We start from the raw sequence: 27,789 nt of genomic DNA, 5'->3' as shown, positions 1-27,789 counted from the left end.
CTGGTACCGGGGTTGCGTAGACAAGAGCTTTCAAATGCCCCCATAAATGAAAGTCAAGAGGGTTGAGATCAGGAGAGCGTGGAGGCCACAGAATTGGTCCACCTCTACCAATCCGTCGGTCACCGAATCTGCTGTTGAGAAGCGTACAAACACTTCGACTGAAATGTGCATGAGCAAGTACAGACACAGCACCAAAGGAAAGAAAGCTTTGACCTTTGAGCTCAAGGCACTAAGAGAAATGAAGGTCTCACCTTAATGGCAAAGCCACCTAGGGAAACAATAGTTTTTCAGAATAAAATTCAGTCATCAGTTGCGAATATAGTTTTGTTACACCTTGTCAGCTTCGACAAATTAATTTGTCATCTTCAGAAGCCTGCAAAATTAGGTATATTATACACCTTTGGACTTTGACTATACATTTATGTAAAGTATAAGAAACATATTACAGAAACTTACTTAGTATTGGTTCTGCACATGCCAGTATCTTATTCATAAAAGCATAATGTCATGATATGTTGCCCGCATCTCGTGGTCGTGCGGTAGCGTTCTCGCTTCCCACGCCCGGGTTCCCGGGTTCGATTCCCGGCGGGGTCAGGGATTTTCTCTGCCTCGTGATGGCTGGGTGTTGTGTGTTGTCCTTAGGTTAGTTAGGTTTAAGTAGTTCTAAGTTCTAGGGGACTGATGACCATAGATGTTAAGTCCCATAGTGCTCAGAGCCATTTGAACCATTTTTTGCCATGATATGTCCAGAAACAAACACACTGTGTGTGATTGCTGTAAGCACAAACTGACAATTTACAGTAACTGAATCACAGCTACATATATGTCACCTGTTGTGCTGGCAGCAAGGAGCATATATAAAAACATAACCAAGGTATATAAAGAAGTTATATATAACACATTTGAAAAAACATGGCACATGGTTCTAAAATACAAAAGGAATGGGCTACCTTTCACATTTTATAAAAGTCTTGTCTTAGTGGCAATGGCAACTATACAAAGGAAAGTCTTACCTTAATAGTACAAGCATAAATACAAATATGGATCTAAAGTTTGTCCCAAATTCATACAAGAAGCAATTTTGATAAACATCAGTTTATTATCAGCAACTATAGATTTTTATTGTTTCATAAAGTATAGATTATAGGGTTAAGTAAACACTATTTTGTCAAAATTTTCCATGACTGTTTTGCATTAATAAGGCTGAATTTTATTAACACAGTGCTCAGTTTCCTCTTTCAAGGTGTGGGTGGTCATGGGCTTTTCTGCATAAGCCCTAAGACTTAAAAAAAAAAAGGTCCAACACCTTTAAACTGTTTTATTTTGGCGGACAAATCTTATCACCAAAACGGGAAATTACATGATGGGGAAATGACTTGTGTAGTAATTATTTCTCACGCTATATTGCACATGGTCTGTCTAGTTGAAACCACATGTTGTCCAAGTCTATATCTTGCAATTTAGGTACAAACAAGTGGGTTATTGTGCCATTATAGTGGGCACCATTAACAGTTATGGCTTAATCAGTTGCATTTTTGAATAAGAATGGTCCCATGATGACTTCAGCCTAAAATTCGCAACAACTAGTGACATGTTCTGGATGCATTCATTTCTCAACCAAATCTTGTGGATTTTCTGAACCCCAAATGAGAAAATTTTGACAATTAATTGAGTCACCAAGATGAAAATGACCTGCAATGGTGAAGATGATTTTGTCTGAAAAACTAGCATCCACTTGTTGTTCCATAATCCATTCAACAATGTCTATTCATTGTGCATTGTGAGTAGGCTTTAGTTCTTGAGTCAACTGAACTTCATGAGCACAAAAATGCATATCTTTCAAGAGAACACACTGTATAGAGCTCCTCAAAATTTCAAATGCTCGGCCACAGTGCTGATTTGATGTCCCTGGACTCTCAGCGACACTTTGACGGATTGCTTTGATGCTTTGTGTTGAACAATTTGTTGAAGGACAACCAGAGCGTTTAAGACCACTAACTGATCCAGTCCCCTTACATTTTTTAATTCATGTCTTCACAGCTGATGAAGTTGAATTATTATTCCAGACCATATTTTGAACAAAAAAACTGCACACTGTAGCTGCCAAACTTTCATTATTTTTAAAATATTGGTCAACAATGAAAACATACTGTTCTTTAATGTAGAACTCTAATTTTAATAATCCAGAGTTGTCAGCTGTTGTGATGTCTTTTTTTTCCGATAGCACAAATGGTGCAAAATACAAATTTTGCATGAATTTTGGGACACCTGATAAACTTAGAGATAAAGGAAGCAATTGAAACTAAACTCTGAAATCTATGGTAAAAGTGTCAACACCAATGAAAATTTGGCATTCATAGTAAAGGCACCAATGCAACTAATGCACTGATCTTAATGGTAATGCCATAAAGCTGTCACCACAGCTCTAAAAGAACCAACTCCAATGAAAACAGTGCTCTGATCATAGTGATAGACATAACATTGCCAATAACGATGTCACCTTAGTAGTAAAGGCACCAATAGAAATGAATGTCCAGCTTTCATAGTAAAGGAAATGGAAAAAATGTCCTGATCACCATGGTAATTTACCACTGCAAATAATGATCTGAATTTAATGGTAAAGACGTCACTGAAAATAAGGCTGTGATCCTAATTGTAAAGATGTTTGGTCTATCTGTTTAGGCGTGGGGACCAAACACCGAGGTCATCAGTCCCATCAGATTAGGGAAGGATGGGGTAGGAAGTCAGCTGTGTCCTTTCAAAGGAACCATCCCCGCATTTGCCTGAAGTGGTTTAGGGAAATCACAGGAAACCTAAATCATAATGGCCGGATGTGAGTTTGAACCGTCGTCCTCCCAAATGCGAGTCCAGTGTGCTAACCATTGCGCCACCTCGCTCGGTTGGTAAAGATGCGAGCAAAGAAAGCCAACACCTCAATGGTAAAGCATGAGTGCAAGTATAGCTTTGACCATAGTTTTAAAGGCACCTATACCAATGGAGGCCTGGCTTTAGTGATAAATATGATGCACCACTGCTGCTAAGGGACTAGCCTTAGTGCTAAATGCACCAACACAAGTAAAATGTTTAAGCAAACAGCTAATGCAGTGGGGAAAATACAATGAGGAGACAAAAGTCACAGGATACCTCTGAATATTGCATTGGACCTCCTTTTACCTGTGTAGTGCAGCAACTAGATGGGGCATTGTCTCAACAAGTTGTTGGAAGTCCCCTGCAGAAATACTGAGCAATGATGTCTCTATAGCTGTCCATGGTGCACATTGTGCACAACTTAACCTCTCGATTTTGTCTCACAAATGTTCAGTGGGATTCAGGTCGGGCAATATGGGTGACCAAATCATTCGCTCGAGCTGCCGAGAACATTCTTCAAATCGATCGCCAATAATTGTGGCCCAGTGACTTGGTGCATTGGCATCCATAAAAATTCCGTCATTGTTTGGGAACATGACATCCACGAATGCTCCAAACATAACCAGGACCCAGTCCATTCCATGTAAACACAGTGCACACCATTATAGAGCCGCCACCATGTTGCACAGCATTTTATTGACAACTTGGGTCTGTGGCTTCGTGGGGTCAAACCCTAGCCATCAGCTCTTACCACCTGAAATTGGAGTTCACCTGACTAGGCCACACTTTTCCAGTCAGCTAAAGACCAACTGATTCGGTTACGAGCCCGAGAGAGGTGCTGTAGGCGATGTCGTACTGTTAGCAAAGGCCCTCGCGTAGGTTGTCTGCTGCCACATCCTATTAATGCCAGATTTCGCTGTACTGTCCTAACGGATACATTCATTGTATGTCCCACATTGATTTCTACAGTTCTTTCACACAGTGTTGCTCGTCTGTTAGCACTGACAACCCCAAGAAAACGCCAATGCTCTCAGTCGTTAAGTGAAGATCATCAGCCTCCGTATTGACTGTGGTGAGAGGTAATGCCTGAAATTTGGTATTCTCGACACACTTTTGACACTGTTGACCTCAGAATATCGAATTCCACAACAATTTCCAAATTGGAATGTCCCATGCGTCTAGCTCTAACTACCAATCCGTGTTCGTCTGTTAATTCTGTTGAGTGGCCATAATTGTGCTGGAAACCTTTTCACATGCACTGCCCTTTTATACCTTGTGCACGCAGTGTTACCGCCATCTGTATGTGTCTATCCCATCATTAATAGTCAAGGCACTAATACAAATGAACTTACAGGTGGTGGTGATGGTGGTGGTGGCGGCGGTGGTGAAATTGTTTGGGCATATGACACTCAAGTCTTGTAACATTTGTGAAATTTCTCTTGGGAAACATGCTGTGGTGACACCCACTGCTCCAAGGGAGTACGGTGTGGTCCTACGTCTTTGTACTGGTGAATAATACTCACAACAATTTAAACATTAAGAAAATAATAATTCTAAATAATAGGTCTACTATAAACATAAATATTATTTTATCGTGCACATGGAGAACAGTACAGAGGGATGATGCATGTCTCGAGCACAGGACAGCAGTGGTGGTCACTTAGAAAGAAAATACCTGCTCGGACTCAGCAATTAGTATTATGTCGATTGCCACCCTGGCCTGTAGTTATACTGACTTCTCAAGGAAATATGTAGGAACAATGAAAGTGTACTGGAAACAAAGCTACATCTACATCTACATCTATTATGTGATAATACAAAACGAGCTGCCCTTTTTTGCACCCTTTCAATGTCCTCCGTCAATCCCACCTGGTAAGGATCCCACACCGCGCAGCAATATTCTAACAGAGGACGAACGAGTGTAGTATAAGCTGTCTCTTTAGTGGACTTGTTGCATCTTCTAAGTGTCCTGCCAATTAAACGCAACCTTTGGCTCGCCTTCCCCACAATATTATCTATGTGGTCTTTCCAACTGAAGTTGTTCATAAATTTAACACCCAGGTACTTAGTTGAATTGACAGCCTTGAGAATTGTACTATTTATCGAGTAATCGAATTCCGACGGATTTCTTTTGGAACTCGTGTGGCTCACCTCACACTTTTCGTTATTTAGCGTCAACTGCCACCTGCCACACCATACAGCAATCTTTTCTAAATCGCTTTGCAACTGATACTGGTCTTCGGATGACCTTACTAGACGGTAAATTACAGCGTCATCTGCGAACAACCTAAGAGAACTGCTCAGATTGTCACCCAGGTCATTTATATAGATCAGGAACAGCAGAGGTCCCAGGACGCTTCCCTGGGGAACACCTGATATCACTTCAGTTTTACTCGATGATTTGCCATCTATTGCTACGAACTGCGACCTTCCTAACAGGAAATCACGGATCCAGTCGCACAACTGAGACGATACCCCATAGGCCCGCAGCTTAATTAGAAGTCGCTTGTGAGGAACGGTGTCAAAAGCTTTCCATAAATCTAGAAATAAAGAATCAACTTGAGATCCCCTGTCGATAGTGTCCATTACTTCGTGCGAATAAAGAGCTAGCTGCATTGCACAAGAACGATGTTTTCTGAAACCATGCTGATTACGTATCAATAGATCATTCCCTTCGAGGTGATTCATAATGTTTGAATACAGTACATGCTCCAAAACCCTACTGCAAACCGACGTCAATGATATAGGTCTGTAGTTCGATGGATTACTCCTACTACCCTTCTTAAACACTGGTGCGACCTGTGCAACAGCATTCGGACCTGTTTAGTGTACCATGGGGGATCAGTTCCATCTCTTACCAATTTTTTAGGTATGAATCTCTCAATTGCTGTTGCTACTATATCTCTGAATTTGAGCCACATCTCGTCTACATTTGCATAGTCAGTTCGGAAGGAATGAAGATTGTCTCTTAGGAAGGCTTCTAGTGACACTTTATCCGCTTTTTTAAATAAAATATTTTGCGTTTGTTTCTGGTGGATTTGGAAGAAACTTTTGAGTGAGAGACAGCTACTAAAATGTGAAGTAACACCATCTCAGAGTTGTACACCTTGTTGATGAACTTGAAATATGGAGAAATATACCATATTTAATAAGTAAATTTGCCAAACAGTCATGCAATTTGAGAAGTTACTTTATTTTACTTTGGCTAAGAGCTTCAGCTATTCAATATGCCATCTTCAGGCCCCCTATGCACCTCTCAAAGATTATCAATACTGGCATACAGGAGCCATCTCTTTCTGGATGTTTTATATTCTCAAGTGCTTCCAAAAACAGATAACCCCTGTATGCCAATATAACCTTTGAGACCTGCATATGGGGCATGAAGATGGCATACTGAATTATCAAAACTGTTAGTGAAAATAAAGTAACTTCTGAAATTGCACGGCTGTTTGGCAAATTTCCTTGTTAAATATTTGACCGGCCACCGTCCCGTGCCCACACTGGAGCTACAGAGATGAAATATACCGTATGTTAGACGTCTGTTGCAGACGGAAATAACATTTCCTTTTAGTTTAAAAGAATGAATAAAGCTTCGGAGAGTGAGTCCAGAAGACTGATGCCGACAGCACACAGACAAGCCGCAGTCATGAGTCACTGCCTAAATAAAATGGGCATAGACATACACGAATATGTGTCTAGCTGATTGTGAAAGCAAAAACGTATGCATCAGCCACTCTGCAACACACTAAAACATAAGAGTTTAGATCCCCACTTAAATTACTGCTGCCCTCTCATCAGAATACAAAACAAAACTCTTAAAATTTGGTTTATTGTAAAGGCATCAATCCGAATACAAACTCTGATCTAATGCCAAAGGCAGCTCCAGCCTTAGCAATAAATGCAAAAATGCAAATTAAAGCTAACATTAGCAGTTAATGGAGCAGTGCACATAAGAGCAGGCAGAGGGGGTGTTCCCAGAAGCAACCAGTATTGTAATTCTGTACATCGTGTACTTCTAGCTCCAGTCTGCACTGTCAGAGAGCCATTTTAGGCCTAACAGCATCTTCCATCGAAGACAACTTTGCTTCCTGTGGCAGTTCTCTCAGATACTGATACTCTGCCCAAAAAATACCAATATACGTCAGCAATATTTTTACACCGATATATCAATAACGAAATTGAAACAATTTTTAATGCAACTAGTGTGCTATTTCTTCACACAGACATTCTTCACAAACAGCTGCTGAAAATAATGAACAAAAGTCTAAATGACAGGACTGCTCTTTGCAGTTGCCCGAGAGGTGTGAGGGCAAATGCTGATGTAATCGGTGCTTGGCGCTACCGACAGAAACTGCAGTGTTAACTTCACCACAGTTGTGCGACTGGATTCGTGATTTCCTGTCAGGAAGGTCGCAGTTCGTAGTAATAGACGGCAAATCATCCAGTAAAACTGAAGTGATATCAGGTGTTCCCCAGGGAAGTGTCCTGGGACCTCTGCTGTTCCTGATCTATATAAATGACCTAGGTGACAATCTGAGCAGTTCTCTCAGGTTGTTCGCAGGTGATGCTGTAATTTACTGTCTAGTAAGGTCATCTGAAGACCAGTATCAGTTGCAAAGCGATTTAGGAAAGATTGCTGTATGGTGTGGCAGGTGGCAGTTGACGCTAAATAACGAAAAGTGTGAGGTGATCCACACGAGTTCCAAAAGAAATCCGTTGGAATTCGATTACTCAATAAATAGTACAATTCTCAAGGCTGTCAATTCAACTAAGTACCTGGGTGTTAAAATTACGAACAACTTCAGTTGGAAAGACCACGTAGATAATATAGTGGGGAAGGCAAGCCAAAGGTTGCGTTTCATTGGCAGGACACATAGAAGTCGCAACAAGTCCACTAAAGAGACAGCTTACACTACACTCGTTCGTCCTCTGTTAGAATATTGCTGCGCGGTGTGGGATCCTTACCAGGTGGGATTGACGGAGAACATCGAGAGGGTGCAAAAAAGGGCAGCTTGTTTTGTATCATCACATAATAGGGGAGAGAGTTTGGCAGATATGATACGCGAGTTGGGATGGAAGTCATTAAAGCAAAGACATTTTTCGTTGCGGTGAGATCTATTTATGAAATTTGAGTCACCAACTTTCTCTTCCGAATGCGAAAATATTTTGTTCAGCCCAACCTACATAGGTAGGAATGATCATCAAAATAAAATAAGAGAAATCAGAGCTCAGCAGAAAGGTTTAGGTGTTCGTTTTTCCCGCACGCTGTTCGGGAGTGGAATGGTAGAGAGATAGTATGATTGTGGTTCGATGAACCCTCTGCCAAGCACTTAAATGTGAATTGCAGGGTAATCATGTAGATGTAGATGTACAACTACTAGGCTGCTGGTGTTTGCAGAAATGGAAAAAAACAGGGAATTCAACACGAAGAGTTCCAGACAAATCCAGCATGTGATGAAACCACTGAACAAAGGACCCATCGGACACCTTTTATTGTGCCATTACGTGTAGTTATCATTGCTAGCACAGTGGTTACTGCCAAGCTGAACGTGCGTAGTTTTCCTTTCAGTTCTTGCTCTAAGGGGGATAAGCAAGCTGCTAGCTTGTTGATGTACAAAACAGCTCGTAATAAATCAATATTTAAATATACAGCTCTAAAATCGGCAGTATATTTACAATGTGCAACCGATGTTTTCGTAGCCCAGTGTGTCGGTATCTCCTCCGTCGATATATTGATACTTTTTTCAATATATCAAGGGCCGATAATGATATTTCCTTAAATGTCGAGTTATTGGATTCCCGATGTTTCTAAAAATATTGTCGCAGAAGAAGCTAAGTAGAACCGTGGTGTAGTGGTTATGATACTGAACTGTTGTGAGTTCAAAACTCACCTCAACTGTAGAATTTTAATTTCTATATTCAGTTCAAGTACATTCTAGAAGTATCCACAAACATCAAGAATCATTGTACTGGAATTTTCTGTAACTGTATACATACTGTATGTGTTCTGGCCGGAGGCAGTTCGCTCCACGCTCTTGTATGTGCAAGTGCTGATAAACCTTCGTTAAGTGAAGTTAGTGTTCATCATTCAACTACTTACACCTTCTTCTATGTCACATTATTCCGGTAGAGGCACTGGGTAGCTGAAACGCCTTTCCACCGTGTTGGGATTGACCTCCTCAGACGATTTCCAATGTCTGCTAGTGGCAATAGCTGGATTATTGTTTGCACTGATTATCTGACATACTATGTCATTACAAAAGCCGTGAAAACAGCCAAAGCATTCGAGGTAGCCAAATTCGTAGTGGAAGACAGTGGATTAAAACATGGTGCCCCAAGGTCATTAATTGCAGATCGAGGGAAAGTTTTTCAATTGAATCGTGTGACAGAGATAAACCTTCGGTGCAACATTACTCATCACATGACGACTGCCTACCATCTGAAAACTAATGGGCTTACTGAACGCCTTAATAAGACCTTGGCCAACACGCTATCAGTGTTCATCAATGTTCAGCAGAGCAACTGGGATGAGGTGCTACCTTTCATGACGTTTGCCTACAACACCGCCAAACAAGACACCACAGGAATTACGCCATTTTTCCTGGTGCACGGGCGTGAGGCGACTACGACGATGGACACTGTTTTCATTACATCCTGGTGATGTGGACGACAACTACATCAGCCAGGTGTTAACCAGAGCTGAGGAAGCTCGGCAGTTAGCTCGCCTCCGCACGCTGCAGGCTCAAGAAAACGATTGCCGAAGGTATGATGCGAGCCACCGCCCTGTTGTCTACCAGCCTGGTGACCTCGTCTGTATCTTCACTCCCGTTCGAAAGGTTGGTCTCTCTGAGAAGATCCTCAGGCGCTACTTTGGACCTTTTAAGGTTGTAAGACAGTTGACTGATGTTACTTATGATGTCGAAGATCTCGACCCCGATACAAGACGACGAAAGATCAGAGATACGGTCCACATCCTTCACATGACGCCCTACAAGGATCCTGCAGCCCAGGGTAAATTCAAAGCTCCAGCGACAGGCAACAAGCGGAAAGGTGACAAAGAAGTTCTAAAATCACCACCAGGGCGAGCATCTGTCATCGGGAGTCGGAGCATGTAGGACCGATGACTCGTTCCCGGACTAGGAGGACGTGACACCGAGACGCTATTCTCTTAAGGAGGGAGCAATTTCACAGAAGAAGCTGAGTAGAACTGTGGTGTAGTGGTTATGATACTGAATTGCTGCACGGGGGGTCACGAGTTCAAAACTCACCTGGACTGTAGAATTTTAATTTCTATATTCAGTTCGAGTACATTCTAGAAGTATCCACAAATATCAAGAATCGTTGTACTGGAATGTTCTGTAACTGTATTTACACTGTGTGTGTGTTCTGGCCAGAGGCAGTTCGCTCCGTGCTCTTGTATGTGCAAGTGCTGAATAAACCTTCGTTAAGTGAAGTTAGTGTTCATCATTCAGCTACTTACACCTTCTTCTACATGACAATATCAACAGTCTTAGCCTGTAATGCCATCTCAAAATGAAGAAATTGCCAACTCTAGCAAACAACGTGCACCTGTAGAGTTTTGTTCTTTATTCGGCAAGAACCCAGCAGAAACTGATGTACAATACAGTGTACAAGAAAACACGCTCAATGAAACTCAAATTTACAAACGGTTTTCTCAATTTCAAAAGGGGGAACGATCACTGAATATCTCCCCTTTCTGATCATCCTTCAACTGCTCAAACTGACGAACACATCAGCAAAATTCATTATTCTGTCAGTGAAGATAGATGCCAGACAATCAGTGAACAACACAACTTATGTAAGTTGTTCTAGGACATAATTTAGTACATTTTGAATACCGATTTGGAAATGCAAAGAGTGGCAGCAAAGTCTGTGCCCAGATTTCTCATCAGGATCCAAGTGAACAGCACATTCGAGCCTGTCACAAAATGGAGGACACGTTCAAACATGGTCCTAATTTTATTGACAAAATCATCACAGATGATGAGTCGTGCCAATATGGGTAAGGACTGCAAAGTGAACAGCAGTCAAGTTAATGGAAGTCACCTGGCTCGTCTCGTCCAAAAACAGCTTGTCATGTGAAATGGAATGAGAAAACAATGCTGATCTGTAAACTCTTCCGGGCTAAGTTGCCGTGGTCGATCTGTAGAACTTCTTCTCCCTGACGTTTCGTTCTCAACTGCGGAGAACATCTTCCGAGGTGAGTCGACGACTGGCTGCTAGGAGCTGGGGCCGCCGCTTATATAGAGATCGTAGGGGGCGCCACCACACGTCACATGGCGTCGATGTGCAGCTATCTCTGGCTATCGTCTGTTCTCTCGATTGCAGGCAATCGATTGTCACGTGATTGGTGCAACGTCGACCGCCATATCTTATCCAATTTTAATCCTTCTTCTTTACGATTAAAATTGTATTGATGTTTGTGGATTTCAATTGCCTCTCTATACATACGTGTATAATAGTGCGACGTCCTCGCTAGCACGCTTGTTTCACCAAATTTTATGTCGTGATCTCCATCCTTAAAAACATGTTCCGCTACTGCCGATTTGTCGATATGTCCCAAGCGACAGTTTCTTTTGTGCTCCGTCAACCGTGTATTGATGCTTCTTTTGGTAGTTCCTATGTAAACCCTGCCGCAACTACACGGAATTTTATATACCCCTGGGGTGGCTAGGGGGTGACGAGCATCTTTTGTTGATCTTAGGCATTCACTAATTTTCTTAGTAGGCCTAAAAATGGTCTCTACCTGAAACTTGGCTAGTACTTTTCCAATGCGATCCGTGATATTATGGATGAACGGAAGAAATACTTTTCCAGCTGATGGTTGTTGCTGTCTCCCATTTTTAGGCATTTTTCTATTTGGGTGAAGTGCTCGATTAATCTCGTTTTTTGTATAACCATTTTTCGCAAAGGCCATTCGTAAATGATTTAGTTCTTCTTGTAAGTAGCCTGGTTCACAAATATTATTGGCCCTATCCACTAGTGTTTTTATGACCCCCCTCTTTTGCCTAGGGTGGTGGTTTGAGTTCTTATGGAGGTAGCGATCGGTATGTGTACCTTTCCTGTAGACCTTATGGCCTAAGGTCCCATCCGCCCGTTTGATAACTGATACATCCAAGAAGTTAAGTTGTCCATTCTTCTCCTTCTCCATAGTAAATTTAATCTTTGGGTTGATGCTATTTAAGTGTACCAGAAAATCATTCAAGTCTTCTTCCTCATGATTCCATATTACAAAGGTATCATCCACATACCGATACCACTTCGAGGGGCTTTTTTTGGCCGACTGCAATGCTTGATGTTCAAAATATTCCATGAATAAATTCGCAATTGCGGGACTTAGGGGGCTTCCCATGGCTACCCCATCGATCTGTTCATAAAATTCACCATTATACTGAAAATAGGTTGAGGATAGACAGTGTTGGAACAAGGCTACTATATCAGTAGGGAACATATTGGCTATATGGGAGAGAGCTTCATCAACTGGAACCATCGTGAACAAAGACACTATATCAAAACTGACAAGTATGTCATTAGGACCGACAGTAATTTCCCTCAATTTCTCAATGAAGTGTAGAGAGTTTTTTAATACGACTCTCAGTTTTGCCTATGTGAGGTTGTAACAAAGAGGCAAGGTGTCTGGCTAGTTCTTGGGTAGGAGCTCCAATTGCGCTGACTATTGGTCTCAAAGGAACATCAGGTTTATGTATCTTTGGTAATCCATATAATCTCGGAGGATAAGCCTCCGTTTCACAAAGATACTTTTTAACTTCTGTAGGAATTGAAGACTGTTTTATCAGACGCTTGGTGGCATTCAGCACATTCGTTGTGGGATCCTTTTTCAACTTCTTGTATGTGCTGGGTTCCAGGAGATCACTGATCTTCTTGTGATAATCCTCAGTATTCATTAAAACAGTAACATTTCCCTTGTCAGCGGCAACTATAATAACATTCTTGTCTGCATTGATCTCCCGCAATGCCTTCCTTTCCCCTTGAGACAGATTGCTGCTGGGTGGCTTAGCTTTGCGTAATATCCTGGAGGTTTCCATTCTAATTTCATCAGCAGAATATGATGGTAACTGACGAATTCCTGCCTCTATATTAGCAATAATGTCCTCCACAGGAATCTTGGATGGAGTTATTGCAAAATTCCCTCCTTTAGACAGAACAGAAAGTTCTTCCTTAGACAATTCTTTTTCCGATAAATTAATAACCGTTTGGGAATTGTTTGGAATCGCTGTTTCCTGTCGACCCTCTTGTAGACGATCAAACTTGTCCTTCTGCCTATTGGAAGACACTTCTGCACTAATCTCCATAGATCTAAATGTTAAACTGTCCACTTTGTTCCAATGACAAAACTGCATAGTATTGCTAATAAGTAAATGAAGATTTAGCAGTTGGCCATCACATACCGCCAGTCCTCGTCGTGTCTGATGTATCCGCTCACGTAGTAATGCCAGTTCCATACGAGAATAAATACGGTTAGCTTGTGGCGAATGAAACATTCTTCTCACTTTTAAAAACTTGGGAACTATACCGGTATCACGACAGCGTAGCAGAAAAGTGAGTGAGCAAAGTTGTTGACCTTTCTTCTTGCGTAGGTTCTCCAGTCGTCGTACCCTAGTTGACATTTCCTCCCCGTAGAGGCGTCGAATCATTCCATGTAGGCTTTCACGGCCGGCGTCTTTATCAGTAAACTCTTCCGGGCTAAGTTGCCGTGGTCGATCTGTAGAACTTCTTCTCCCTGACGTTTCGTTCTCAACTGCGGAGAACATCTTCCGAGGTGAGTCGACGACTGGCTGCTAGGAGCTGGGGCCGCCGCTTATATAGAGATCGTAGGGGGCGCCACCACACGTCACATGGCGTCGATGTGCAGCTATCTCTGGCTATCGTCTGTTCTCTCGATTGCAGGCAATCGATTGTCACGTGATTGGTGCAACGTCGACCGCCATATCTTATCCAATTTTAATCCTTCTTCTTTACGATTAAAATTGTATTGATGTTTGTGGATTTCAATTGCCTCTCTATACATACGTGTATAATAGTGCGACGTCCTCGCTAGCACGCTTGTTTCACCAAATTTTATGTCGTGATCTCCATCCTTAAAAACATGTTCCGCTACTGCCGATTTGTCGATATGTCCCAAGCGACAGTTTCTTTTGTGCTCCGTCAACCGTGTATTGATGCTTCTTTTGGTAGTTCCTATGTAAACCCTGCCGCAACTACACGGAATTTTATATACCCCTGGGGTGGCTAGGGGGTGACGAGCATCTTTTGTTGATCTTAGGCATTCACTAATTTTCTTAGTAGGCCTAAAAATGGTCTCTACCTGAAACTTGGCTAGTACTTTTCCAATGCGATCCGTGATATTATGGATGAACGGAAGAAATACTTTTCCAGCTGATGGTTGTTGCTGTCTCCCATTTTTAGGCATTTTTCTATTTGGGTGAAGTGCTCGATTAATCTCGTTTTTTGTATAACCATTTTTCGCAAAGGCCATTCGTAAATGATTTAGTTCTTCTTGTAAGTAGCCTGGTTCACAAATATTATTGGCCCTATCCACTAGTGTTTTTATGACCCCCCTCTTTTGCCTAGGGTGGTGGTTTGAGTTCTTATGGAGGTAGCGATCGGTATGTGTACCTTTCCTGTAGACCTTATGGCCTAAGGTCCCATCCGCCCGTTTGATAACTGATACATCCAAGAAGTTAAGTTGTCCATTCTTCTCCTTCTCCATAGTAAATTTAATCTTTGGGTTGATGCTATTTAAGTGTACCAGAAAATCATTCAAGTCTTCTTCCTCATGATTCCATATCACAAAGGTATCATCCACATACCGATACCACTTCGAGGGGCTTTTTTTGGCCGACTGCAATGCTTGATGTTCAAAATATTCCATGAATAAATTCGCAATTGCGGGACTTAGGGGGCTTCCCATGGCTACCCCATCGATCTGTTCATAAAATTCACCATTATACTGAAAATAGGTTGAGGATAGACAGTGTTGGAACAAGGCTACTATATCAGTAGGGAACATATTGGCTATATGGGAGAGAGCTTCATCAACTGGAACCATCGTGAACAAAGACACTATATCAAAACTGACAAGTATGTCATTAGGACCGACAGTAATTTCCCTCAATTTCTCAATGAAGTGTAGAGAGTTTTTAATATGACTCTCAGTTTTGCCTATGTGAGGTTGTAACAAAGAGGCAAGGTGTCTGGCTAGTTCTTGGGTAGGAGCTCCAATTGCGCTGACTATTGGTCTCAAAGGAACATCAGGTTTATGTATCTTTGGTAATCCATATAATCTCGGAGGATAAGCCTCCGTTTCACAAAGATACTTTTTAACTTCTGTAGGAATTGAAGACTGTTTTATCAGACGCTTGGTGGCATTCAGCACATTCGTTGTGGGATCCTTTTTCAACTTCTTGTATGTGCTGGGTTCCAGGAGATCACTGATCTTCTTGTGATAATCCTCAGTATTCATTAAAACAGTAACATTTCCCTTGTCAGCGGCAACTATAATAACATTCTTGTCTGCATTGATCTCCCGCAATGCCTTCCTTTCCCCTTGAGACAGATTGCTGCTGGGTGGCTTAGCTTTGCGTAATATCCTGGAGGTTTCCATTCTAATTTCATCAGCAGAATATGATGGTAACTGACGAATTCCTGCCTCTATATTAGCAATAATGTCCTCCACAGGAATCTTGGATGGAGTTATTGCAAAATTCCCTCCTTTAGACAGAACAGAAAGTTCTTCCTTAGACAATTCTTTTTCCGATAAATTAATAACCGTTTGGGAATTGTTTGGAATCGCTGTTTCCTGTCGACCCTCTTGTAGACGATCAAACTTGTCCTTCTGCCTATTGGAAGACACTTCTGCACTAATCTCCATAGATCTAAATGTTAAACTGTCCACTTTGTTCCAATGACAAAACTGCATAGTATTGCTAATAAGTAAATGAAGATTTAGCAGTTGGCCATCACATACCGCCAGTCCTCGTCGTGTCTGATGTATCCGCTCACGTAGTAATGCCAGTTCCATACGAGAATAAATACGGTTAGCTTGTGGCGAATGAAACATTCTTCTCACTTTTAAAAACTTGGGAACTATACCGGTATCACGACAGCGTAGCAGAAAAGTGAGTGAGCAAAGTTGTTGACCTTTCTTCTTGCGTAGGTTCTCCAGTCGTCGTACCCTAGTTGACATTTCCTCCCCGTAGAGGCGTCGAATCATTCCATGTAGGCTTTCACGGCCGGCGTCTTTATCAGTAAACTCTTCCGGGCTAAGTTGCCGTGGTCGATCTGTAGAACTTCTTCTCCCTGACGTTTCGTTCTCAACTGCGGAGAACATCTTCCGAGGTGAGTCGACGACTGGCTGCTAGGAGCTGGGGCCGCCGCTTATATAGAGATCGTAGGGGGCGCCACCACACGTCACATGGCGTCGATGTGCAGCTATCTCTGGCTATCGTCTGTTCTCTCGATTGCAGGCAATCGATTGTCACGTGATTGGTGCAACGTCGACCGCCATATCTTATCCAATTTTAATCCTTCTTCTTTACGATTAAAATTGTATTGATGTTTGTGGATTTCAATTGCCTCTCTATACATCGACGCCATGTGACGTGTGGTGGCGCCCCCTACGATCTCTATATAAGCGGCGGCCCCAGCTCCTAGCAGCCAGTCGTCGACTCACCTCGGAAGATGTTCTCCGCAGTTGAGAACGAAACGTCAGGGAGAAGAAGTTCTACAGATCGACCACGGCAACTTAGCCCGGAAGAGTTTACTGATAAAGACGCCGGCCGTGAAAGCCTACATGGAATGATTCGACGCCTCTACGGGGAGGAAATGTCAACTAGGGTACGACGACTGGAGAACCTACGCAAGAAGAAAGGTCAACAACTTTGCTCACTCACTTTTCTGCTACGCTGTCGTGATACCGGTATAGTTCCCAAGTTTTTAAAAGTGAGAAGAATGTTTCATTCGCCACAAGCTAACCGTATTTATTCTCGTATGGAACTGGCATTACTACGTGAGCGGATACATCAGACACGACGAGGACCGGCGGTATGTGATGGCCAACTGCTAAATCTTCATTTACTTATTAGCAATACTATGCAGTTTTGTCATTGGAACAAAGTGGACAGTTTAACATTTAGATCTATGGAGATTAGTGCAGAAGTGTCTTCCAATAGGCAGAAGGACAAGTTTGATCGTCTACAAGAGGGTCGACAGGAAACAGCGATTCCAAACAATTCCCAAACGGTTATTAATTTATCGGAAAAAGAATTGTCTAAGGAAGAACTTTCTGTTCTGTCTAAAGGAGGGAATTTTGCAATAACTCCATCCAAGATTCCTGTGGAGGACATTATTGCTAATATAGAGGCAGGAATTCGTCAGTTACCATCATATTCTGCTGATGAAATTAGAATGGAAACCTCCAGGATATTACGCAAAGCTAAGCCACCCAGCAGCAATCTGTCTCAAGGGGAAAGGAAGGCATTGCGGGAGATCAATGCAGACAAGAATGTTATTATAGTTGCCGCTGACAAGGGAAATGTTACTGTTTTAATGAATACTGAGGATTATCACAAGAAGATCAGTGATCTCCTGGAACCCAGCACATACAAGAAGTTGAAAAAGGATCCCACAACGAATGTGCTGAATGCCACCAAGCGTCTGATAAAACAGTCTTCAATTCCTACAGAAGTTAAAAAGTATCTTTGTGAAACGGAGGCTTATCCTCCGAGATTATATGGATTACCAAAGATACATAAACCTGATGTTCCTTTGAGACCAATAGTCAGCGCAATTGGAGCTCCTACCCAAGAACTAGCCAGACACCTTGCCTCTTTGTTACAACCTCACATAGGCAAAACTGAGAGTCATATTAAAAACTCTCTACACTTCATTGAGAAATTGAGGGAAATTACTGTCGGTCCTAATGACATACTTGTCAGTTTTGATATAGTGTCTTTGTTCACGATGGTTCCAGTTGATGAAGCTCTCTCCCATATAGCCAATATGTTCCCTACTGATATAGTAGCCTTGTTCCAACACTGTCTATCCTCAACCTATTTTCAGTATAATGGTGAATTTTATGAACAGATCGATGGGGTAGCCATGGGAAGCCCCCTAAGTCCCGCAATTGCGAATTTATTCATGGAATATTTTGAACATCAAGCATTGCAGTCGGCCAAAAAAAGCCCCTCGAAGTGGTATCGGTATGTGGATGATACCTTTGTAATATGGAATCATGAGGAAGAAGACTTGAATGATTTTCTGGTACACTTAAATAGCATCAACCCAAAGATTAAATTTACTATGGAGAAGGAGAAGAATGGACAACTTAACTTCTTGGATGTATCAGTTATCAAACGGGCGGATGGGACCTTAGGCCATAAGGTCTACAGGAAAGGTACACATACCGATCGCTACCTCCATAAGAACTCAAACCACCACCCTAGGCAAAAGAGGGGGGTCATAAAAACACTAGTGGATAGGGCCAATAATATTTGTGAACCAGGCTACTTACAAGAAGAACTAAATCATTTACGAATGGCCTTTGCGAAAAATGGTTATACAAAAAACGAGATTAATCGAGCACTTCACCCAAATAGAAAAATGCCTAAAAATGGGAGACAGCAACAACCATCAGCTGGAAAAGTATTTCTTCCGTTCATCCATAATATCACGGATCGCATTGGAAAAGTACTAGCCAAGTTTCAGGTAGAGACCATTTTTAGGCCTACTAAGAAAATTAGTGAATGCCTAAGATCAACAAAAGATGCTCGTCACCCCCTAGCCACCCCAGGGGTATATAAAATTCCGTGTAGTTGCGGCAGGGTTTACATAGGAACTACCAAAAGAAGCATCAATACACGGTTGACGGAGCACAAAAGAAACTGTCGCTTGGGACATATCGACAAATCGGCAGTAGCGGAACATGTTTTTAAGGATGGAGATCACGACATAAAATTTGGTGAAACAAGCGTGCTAGCGAGGACGTCGCACTATTATACACGTATGTATAGAGAGGCAATTGAAATCCACAAACATCAATACAATTTTAATCGTAAAGAAGAAGGATTAAAATTGGATAAGATATGGCGGTCGACGTTGCACCAATCACGTGACAATCGATTGCCTGCAATCGAGAGAACAGACGATAGCCAGAGATAGCTGCACATCGACGCCATGTGACGTGTGGTGGCGCCCCCTACGATCTCTATATAAGCGGCGGCCCCAGCTCCTAGCAGCCAGTCGTCGACTCACCTCGGAAGATGTTCTCCGCAGTTGAGAACGAAACGTCAGGGAGAAGAAGTTCTACAGATCGACCACGGCAACTTAGCCCGGAAGAGTTTACTGATAAAGACGCCGGCCGTGAAAAGCCTACATGGAATGAATGCTGATCTGTTTGTTTTTTAACTTCAAAGGGATCGCACGCTCCAAATTTGACCCTCAAAAGTGGATAGTAGACCAACAATTCTATTCGGAGGATACAAAAAGGTTGCACAGAAGCTCTGTACGAAAGCGTCAAGTTCTGTGAAATTCTGGCAAGCAGTTTTTGCACTAAATCTTCTGTGCACACAGATCTCAATATTCGGTAATTTTTGGACATGACGAAAACAACTACCTGTATCTGTGCAACCTATTTGCCGGATTCAGCTCTTTTGGACTTCTTCCTGTTCTTCAGAATGAAAATGGACTTGAAAGGAAAGTGTTTTGATGATGTGGACAGTATAAAACACAATGCCACAACAGCAAGAGTGGGTATTAACTCAGGAGGTGCTTACAAAGCTAGAACAGATACAGGGCGGCACATGAAATGTGTTACTACTTGTTTCTTTCACAATTTACGACGCACATTAGATATCCCGCTGGGATCTCTACAGCAGTACAAGCAGAGCTTGGAAAAACAAATGAGTTACAAAATGACGTGTAATTCACGACACTGCCACTAGGAGACTAGTAAGCAGCAATGGCTGACAATGGAAGACTGACGACACAGCAATGATCGGCAATTGTGTTACTTTTTCATGAAATGAAAAGCCTTGTTGTGACTCAGAGGTGTTTTCGACAACAGTTTAACACGCGATGGGTCCCTTGCAAGAAGGCCATCCACAGGTTGTACAATAAATTTGTACAGGAAGGAACAGTATTGGAAGTGAAGCGACCTCGGCCTAAACCTGTTTGTTCGCCGGAGAACATTGAAGCGGTACGAGTTGCTGTACAGAGAAGTCCCGGGAAATCGTGTAGAAAGGCAGCAGTGCAACTGGGAATATCCAGACGCCCCATTCAATGCATTCTTAAAAGTGACCTCCATATGTACCCATACAAGATGACCTGTGCACAGAAGCTCACTGAAGAACACAAGCAGCAGAGACTACTGTTTGCTCAGTGGGCGGAGGATAGGGAAGAAACTCTCAACAACATTTGGTTTTCAGACGAAGAGCATTTTCATTTAGACGGTGTGGTTAACAAACAAAATGTACGCTTTTGGTCCACTGAAATACCACAAGTGGTTCACGAACGACAACATTATGCTCTGAGGATTACAGCGTGGGCAGCAATTTCCAGTCACGGACTTATTGGACCCTTTTTCTTTGAAGGAACTGTGAACAGTGAGCGGTATTTGAGCGTGCTTCGCAATAGCTTCATTCCACAGCTTCTAGCTACTGCCTTGCCCTTCAACATGCAGTGGTTCGTGCAAGATGGAGCAAGGCCACATACTGCAAACACTGTGTTGGAGTTCATACACGAGCATTTTGACATGCGGATCATTTCACTCAGGTTTCCAGGTTGCTTCAATGACGGACAAAATTGCCCCCCCCCATCCCCCCCCATAGTCCAGACCTCAATCCGTGTGACTTTTTTTTTTTTGGGGGGGGGGGGGGGGGGGGGGTACCTAAGGGAAACATGATTTAATGGAGCTCAGAAGACTTATTCTTCAAGCTTGCAGTGAAATTACGGAAGACATGTGCCGTAGGGTAATCACTAACTTCAGTGTTTGCTTGAAGGAAGTTAGGAAATGAAATGGTGGACATATTGAGCATGTGCTGAATTAGAACAAATCTCCATGAACGGCTGGCTCTTCATTGTAGTATATGTTCCTTTCAGATTGTATTGACAATAAAGTTTATATTCAAAAACAAAATGGTAACACATTTCGTGCACCACCCTGTATTTGGACATGTGCCATAGTAATGGTGCAGAGTATTTTGAAAGACACTAACATCATATACTTTAAAAGATTCTTGTTTCTTACAAAGAAATCCCATTAGTTACGATCCACATGGTGACATCCTGACCTTAGCGATGAAGGCGCTGAGGCCGAAGTCCTCGTCCCGCAGCTGGCTGGCCAGACGCTTCTGGATCTGCCGCGCCTCCTCCTCCTCCAGTCGGGCTGCCTCCTCTTCCTCCTCCTTCTGGAAGCCTGAGAAAGACACACATTGCTCACTACACTAGGGATATGTGGGTCTGAGCACCGGTACAGTATACGGTAACATCCAGTGTCAGGGTGTATAGGCAGAAAAACAAATTCCCGGATTTGCCAGTTAAAAATACACTTATTCCCAGGCGAAAATAAACTTTTTCTGTGTTAAGTGACAGCATACTTTCCCTTGGAGCTGTAAAACATATCAATCCTCTGAATGGTAAAGGTTTTACTTCCCGGCACTTTAGGAAACACAACCCAGCCAAGTAACAACATATTTTGGAAAGATCTTCGGCGTGTAGCAACACGTACACTACATATTTTTGTATTACGGAAGTATAAACACAAATTTCCCCAAATACGGCACATTAGTTGCCAAAGCACTGAAACTGACATTGCAATTCACTTTTGTCAGCCCATCACAGTTGACAGCAGATGATCTCGTCAGCCAACGACAGCAGATATTCAGAGCATAGGACATGTGATGCATTCAGCCAGCAGCAACATCAACAATGACTAGTACCAACACACAAACAGGAGAAGATATCGTTTAAATTAATACACGTACAGTGAGGCTACAAGAAAAGTTAAACTTTCACACATAATTTTTTTTTTTTTTTTTTTTTAGTGTGTGTTACCCTTAGAGTTATACACACATCAAAAAATGTTTTGCATTACCCCAGTTCCCATAACTCCTGAAGATACAAACTGACTGCGAATATTCTATCACAAACACAGTCCCTTTGACTGTTCCGAGACGTCACTAAACACACCCAAAGATGTACACAACCATGCACGGGCAGTGCCTATTAGACAGAGGGGGTCTGACATTCGATCAATTCCAGTCATTCCACCAGGGAGGAGGCACACGGCTCGTGTTGTCTGTAGTTCAACCGTGCCTAGACGGTCAATACCGCAATTCGATCGCGCCCGCATTGTTCCTTTGTGCCAGGACGGACTCTCAACAAGGGAAGTGTCCAGGTGTCTCGGAGTGAACCAAAGCGATGTTGTTCGGACATGGAGGAGATACAGAGAGACAGGAACTGTCGATGACATGCCTCGCTCAGGCTGCCCGAGGGCTACTACTACAGTGGATGACCACTACCTACAAATTATGGCTCGGAGAAACCCTGACAGCTACGCCACCATGTTAAATAATGCCTTTTGTGCAGCGACAGGACATCACGTTACGACTCAAACTGTGCGCAATAGGCTGCATGATGCGCAACTTTACTCCCAATGTCCATGGCGAGGTCCATCTTTGGCATGACACTGTGCAGCACGGTAGAGATGGGCCCGACAACATGCCAAATGGACCACTCTGGATTGGCATCATGTTCGCTTCACCAATGAGTGTCACGTATGCCTTCAACCAGACAATTGTCGGAGACGTGTTTGGAGCCATCCCAGTCAGGCGGAACACCTTAGACACACTGTCCAGTGCGTGCAGCAAGGTGGAGGTTCCCTGCTGTTTTGGGGTGGCATTATGTGGGGCCAATATACTTCTGGTGGTCACGGAAGGTGCCATAACGGCTGTACGATACACGAATACCATCCTCCGACTGACAGGAAAACCGTATCGGCAGAATATTGGCGAGGCATTCATCTTCCTGGACGACATATCGTGCCCCCATCGTGCACATCTTGTGAATGACTTCCTTCAGGATAATGACGTTGTTGTACTAGAGTGGCCAGAATGTTCTCCAGACATTAAACCTACCGAACGTGCCTGAGATAGATTGAAAAGGGCTGTTTATGGACGACATGACCCACCAACCACTCTGAGGGATCTACGCTGAATCACCATTGAGGAGTTGGACAATCTTGACCGACAGCACCTTGATGAACTTTTAGATAGTATGCCATGGTGAATACAGGCATCCACAATGCAAGATGACGTGCTACAGGGTATTAGAGGTACCGGTGTGTACAGCAATGTGGACCACCATCTCTGAAGGTCTTGTTGTACAGTGGTACAACATGCAATGTGTGGTTTTCATGAGCAATAAAAAGGGCAGAAGGATGCTCATGTTGATCCTATTTCAGTTTTCTGTACAGGTTCCGGAACTTTTGGAACTGAGATGATGCAAAACTTTTTTTGATGTATGTATATCAAACACAAATGTGCCAGTAAAATTTTAAATAATGACATGAATGTCCTGGAACCGAGGTGACGCAAAACTTTTTTTGATGTGTGTATATCAAACAAAAATGTGCCAGTAAAATTTTTAAATAATGACATGAATGGCTGGTTTCTAAGTCCCAAATTTTTCTAAGCAGCTGGTTCTCAAGATGTTAAGTTTTGAACGAGAGTCAAATGTCCGTGATTCGAGAAATTCATCACACATTCTCAAATAACATAATTCATGTTGCTTAAAAGGAAATTTACTTTGAAAGTAACACTTCTCAAACCACCATTCGCAATATTTTCCTGCAGCGTGTTAGAAATGTAGACAGTTCTGACATCACACTCACTGAAAGCAGTTTGCTGTTACAAAGTACTGCGAAGTCTTTGTCCTTAAGGCCTTTGACACATTTCGCTGTCAGCAAACACTTGTGTGTGCACTGTGTTCTGTTGTTGTAATGGCACATTTTCTTAGCGACTAAAGTTTTATTTTTGTGTTTTTCTCTCATTTATATTCAGGGTGTATACGCAGACAAGGAAAATAAATTCCTAGATTTTTCCCAGGTTTCCCGGTTAAAAAACACACTTTTTCCCGGGTGAAAATACACTTTTTCTGTGTTAAGTGACAGTATACTTTTCCTTGGAACTGTAAAACATATCAATCCTTTGAATGGTTATGGTTTTATACATCAATGTAGAACTTCTCAGCCCTTTACAAAACGAAACTAAGAAGAAAAGACCACGTAGGTTAGATATTTTCGTATTACGAAAGTATAAATTCAAATTTCACCGAACACCGCATGTTACTTTCTGGAGCATTGAAATCGAGATTGCAATGCGCTTTTGTAAGCCACTCATAGGTCATGTCACATGATCTCGCGAGCCGATACAGCTGATATTCAGGGCTTAGAACATGTGATGTAGTCAGCCAATAGCATTATCACTGTTAAGTAGTGCATACACACAAATAGGAAAAGTTAATGGTGTAAATTATACATAGTGTTGCTACAAGAAAAGCACAGCTTTCACATATAATATTGGTCTCGACGATTAATAAGCTGCAAGAGAAGCTAAACTTGCACGTATAAAGACATGTTGAACTTTTTTGCGCGTGTTACACTTTAAGATATATCACACAAATGTGCCAGTAAAATTTTTAATACCGACATAAATGTCTGATCTCCCAGGCTCGAAATTTTTTCTAAATGTCTTCCTCAAACAGTTGATTTTTGAACGAGAGTCAAATGCTCTGTGATTTAAGAAATTCATCGCACATTCTCGCACTTAGTTCACCGTTCGTAAAAAGAAATTTACTTTGAAAGTAATGCTTTTCAATCAATCATTCGCAATATTTTCCCGCGACCTGTTAGGAAGAGATTTGTTTCAGCAGTTGCCAGAGAGTGCCAGACAACAGGCATCACCGCGCTTGCGCAGCTACAATGACGCAGGAATTCCGTACGTTTGTACGTGTAAAACATTTAAAGATCATACATTACGTCATGGAAGAAACTAGACATCAGAGGAATTTCGTGAACCATACTAAAATGCATAATTCGGCTTAAAGTGTGCTGTATTATCTCATGTTTGGTTCTTTATTATGGCATAATGCCATATGTGCTAGAAGATGAAATGCAGCAAACACTTGAAACTAGCCAATAGTGTGGAATTAAATACTTCGTTTCAAATAAATTGACTACCTCAGCAGAAAAGATTGATAAAGCCATATTTCTTTAGCAAACTGTCAAAAATATCTTCATTGTTCCGCAAGGCGATTAAGCGCACACCAGTAAAATTTGTCCAAGTAGCATCTTGCTGCTTGCTTATACAGCTAACAGCCACACTTTTGTAGCCACAAGCGGAAGAAGGTACATGCGCAACTCAACTGCGCATGCGAATGGGCTCGCTCGAGACTGTTCACACAAATCTAATATAAACAGGGGGCAATTTGTTATTACGAAGCATTGCAGAGTCATCCTAAAGCCTTTGGCAGATTTTGCTACTGGCAGACACTTGTATGAGCACTGTGTTGTGTTGTGTACATGGCGCATTTCCTTTGCAACTTAAGTTTTATTTTAGTTTTTTCTCTCGTTCATATTATTGCTGCAGTCCTTTGTTAAAGTATTATTTCTTCCCAGTCAAAATTACAAAAATTTAATTGAAAACTAAAACAAAAAATTATCCCGGAATTCTAAAAAATTCCTGGGTTTTTCTTGGTTTTTCTCCCCGATGAAAAAATTCCCGGGTTTTTCCTGGATCTTCCGGGTCGTATACACCCTGATATTATTCTGCAGCAGCAATCTACAGTAAATTCTTTATTAGAATATCAGTTCTTACAATTGAAATTTACAAAAATTTAAATGAAAACCAAAATAATGGGTTTTTCCGTTTTCGACCTGGATGAAAAATGGCCTGGGTTTTCCCCAGATTTCTCAGTTGTCACAGGGCATACACACCCTGAGTGTCTACTGTAACTACATATTTCAGTTATGTACTGTTACAGAATGTTTACACATATCACAGTTCAGTCCTCAATTGGTCCTAGGGCATTTTTCTCTGACTGATTGCTATTTGGAAAAGGAACCAAAGGAGCTATAATGGCAATACAAATGATCTTAGAAACAGAAATTGAGATGAGCAGGAAAACCTATGCTGCTTTCCTTGCCCTAATGAAGGCTTTTGACAGGGCGGACTGGAAGTTACTGCTCGGAAAACTGAATGAAATTGCAATAGACTGGAGAGATGAGAGACTGATTCTCAATCTACAGAGTCCACCTGAAAAATGTATACACTCTTTGTCAGGCTCTATCGAGATATTGGTATAGTCGTTCGATTTGAGTTACGAGTGTGCTGTAGAATGGTATTTGGCTCAACAGATGTTAGTACTTTCATCTTGGTACTGAGAAAACAAGATGGCTGGAGCACGTTTGACATTCAAGCAACAAAAATGTATCGTGAAGTGATTTTTCAAGTCTAATAATGCTGCTGAAGTGCGACGTCGGTGGGGGCGGGGAATTTGAAACAGAACCACCAACCCGCCTAACAATTAAATGCACCATTGACAAGTTCGAATTGCACAGAACGATTTGTGATATTCACAACGGAAGATCAGGAAGACAGTGTGCACCAACAAGTCCTACTTCGTCAGCTCTCATGTTGGAAACATTTGTTAATTCTCCACAGAAGTCTGCTATGCAATGTGCACGTAAAGTGGGGGTTAGCAGTACAAGTATACAAGGAATTCTGAAAGCTGCAAAGTGGAACGTTTACATTCCATGCTTACTGCATGTGATTAATGATGAGGATCCCGATCACCGTATGCAATTTTGCGAATGGTATCAACGAACGGTAGCTGATGATTAACAATTTGTGATGAAGGTAGTGTGGAGTAACGAGGCACAATTGAAACTTAATGAGCCATGAATCGGCATAACAGTGTGTACTGGGCACTGGAAAATTCGCATGTTTATGAAGATAAAATGGGCAGTCTACCAGGGGATCATGTGTGGTGTGGACTATCATCTAGGGGCTTAGTAGGACCATTTCTCTTTGAGCTACTGTCACTGGAGAATTGTACCCGGAAATGTCATGCACATCAATTTTGCCAGGTATACGTGTGCTTTACAGAGCTGATGAAGACGTCTTCTACCAACAGGATGGGGTGCCACAACACTACCACCTAGTCATGTGAGCTTTCTCAGAAGACAATTTTCCAGGGCACTGGACTGGACGAAGAGGACCCATCGAGTTCTCTCCACGGTTGCCAGATCTAACTTCTATGGACTTTTACTTATGGGGGAACTGTGATAGATAACGTCTATCGACATAAGCCACGCACACGGGAGGAACTTTGACAGGAGATTACAGCGACATGTGCAGTGATCTCCACTGTAACACTGACTGATGTAGTTGTGGCAACTGCTCGTCGTTCTGTTACGTGTATAGCCACCAACGGCAAACCTTTTGAAGTAACCGTGTGCTAAACTGAAGGTTGTACAACATGTGTGATCAATTATTAAGTGTAAAATACACACATAAGTAATACTTTTCGTTCCTTAAAGTGTGTATACATTTTTTTATAGAAAAAACAAAGCACAGAAATTATCACTGGCAATATGAAAGAGACTACAATAAGTAGACGTTTCCAACAAGATTGTGCTCCCTGCCCTCTATAAAAAGTACAGTACAAACAATGAAAAACAGCACAAAAGGAATAAAAATTATTGGTACATAAATATACTGTATTCAATTTGCTGATAATACTGTAATGTTAGCAGATTAGGGCATGAACTAATGAACATGTCAAAAATTTTGTCCAATACCTCGGATAAACACAAATTGAAAA

At 42.0% G+C, this 27,789-nt stretch overlaps 1 protein-coding gene across 1 annotated transcript in view; it reads right to left on the bottom strand.

The window, feature by feature from the left end:
* Nucleotides 1-27,789, bottom strand: part of LOC124553874 (something about silencing protein 10) — a 184,529-nt gene that overhangs the window by 96,917 nt on the left and 59,823 nt on the right. Inside the window, exon 4 of the mRNA XM_047127877.1 lies at nt 21,198-21,322. Within this exon, the coding sequence (XP_046983833.1) occupies nt 21,198-21,322 (125 nt within the window). The remainder of the gene's footprint in view (nt 1-21,197; nt 21,323-27,789) is intronic.

The sequence above is a fragment of the Schistocerca americana genome, chromosome 11 (assembly GCF_021461395.2).
Source record: "Schistocerca americana isolate TAMUIC-IGC-003095 chromosome 11, iqSchAmer2.1, whole genome shotgun sequence".
Lineage (NCBI taxonomy): Eukaryota > Metazoa > Arthropoda > Insecta > Orthoptera > Acrididae > Schistocerca > Schistocerca americana.
This window is presented reverse-complemented; position numbering and strand designations above follow the sequence as displayed.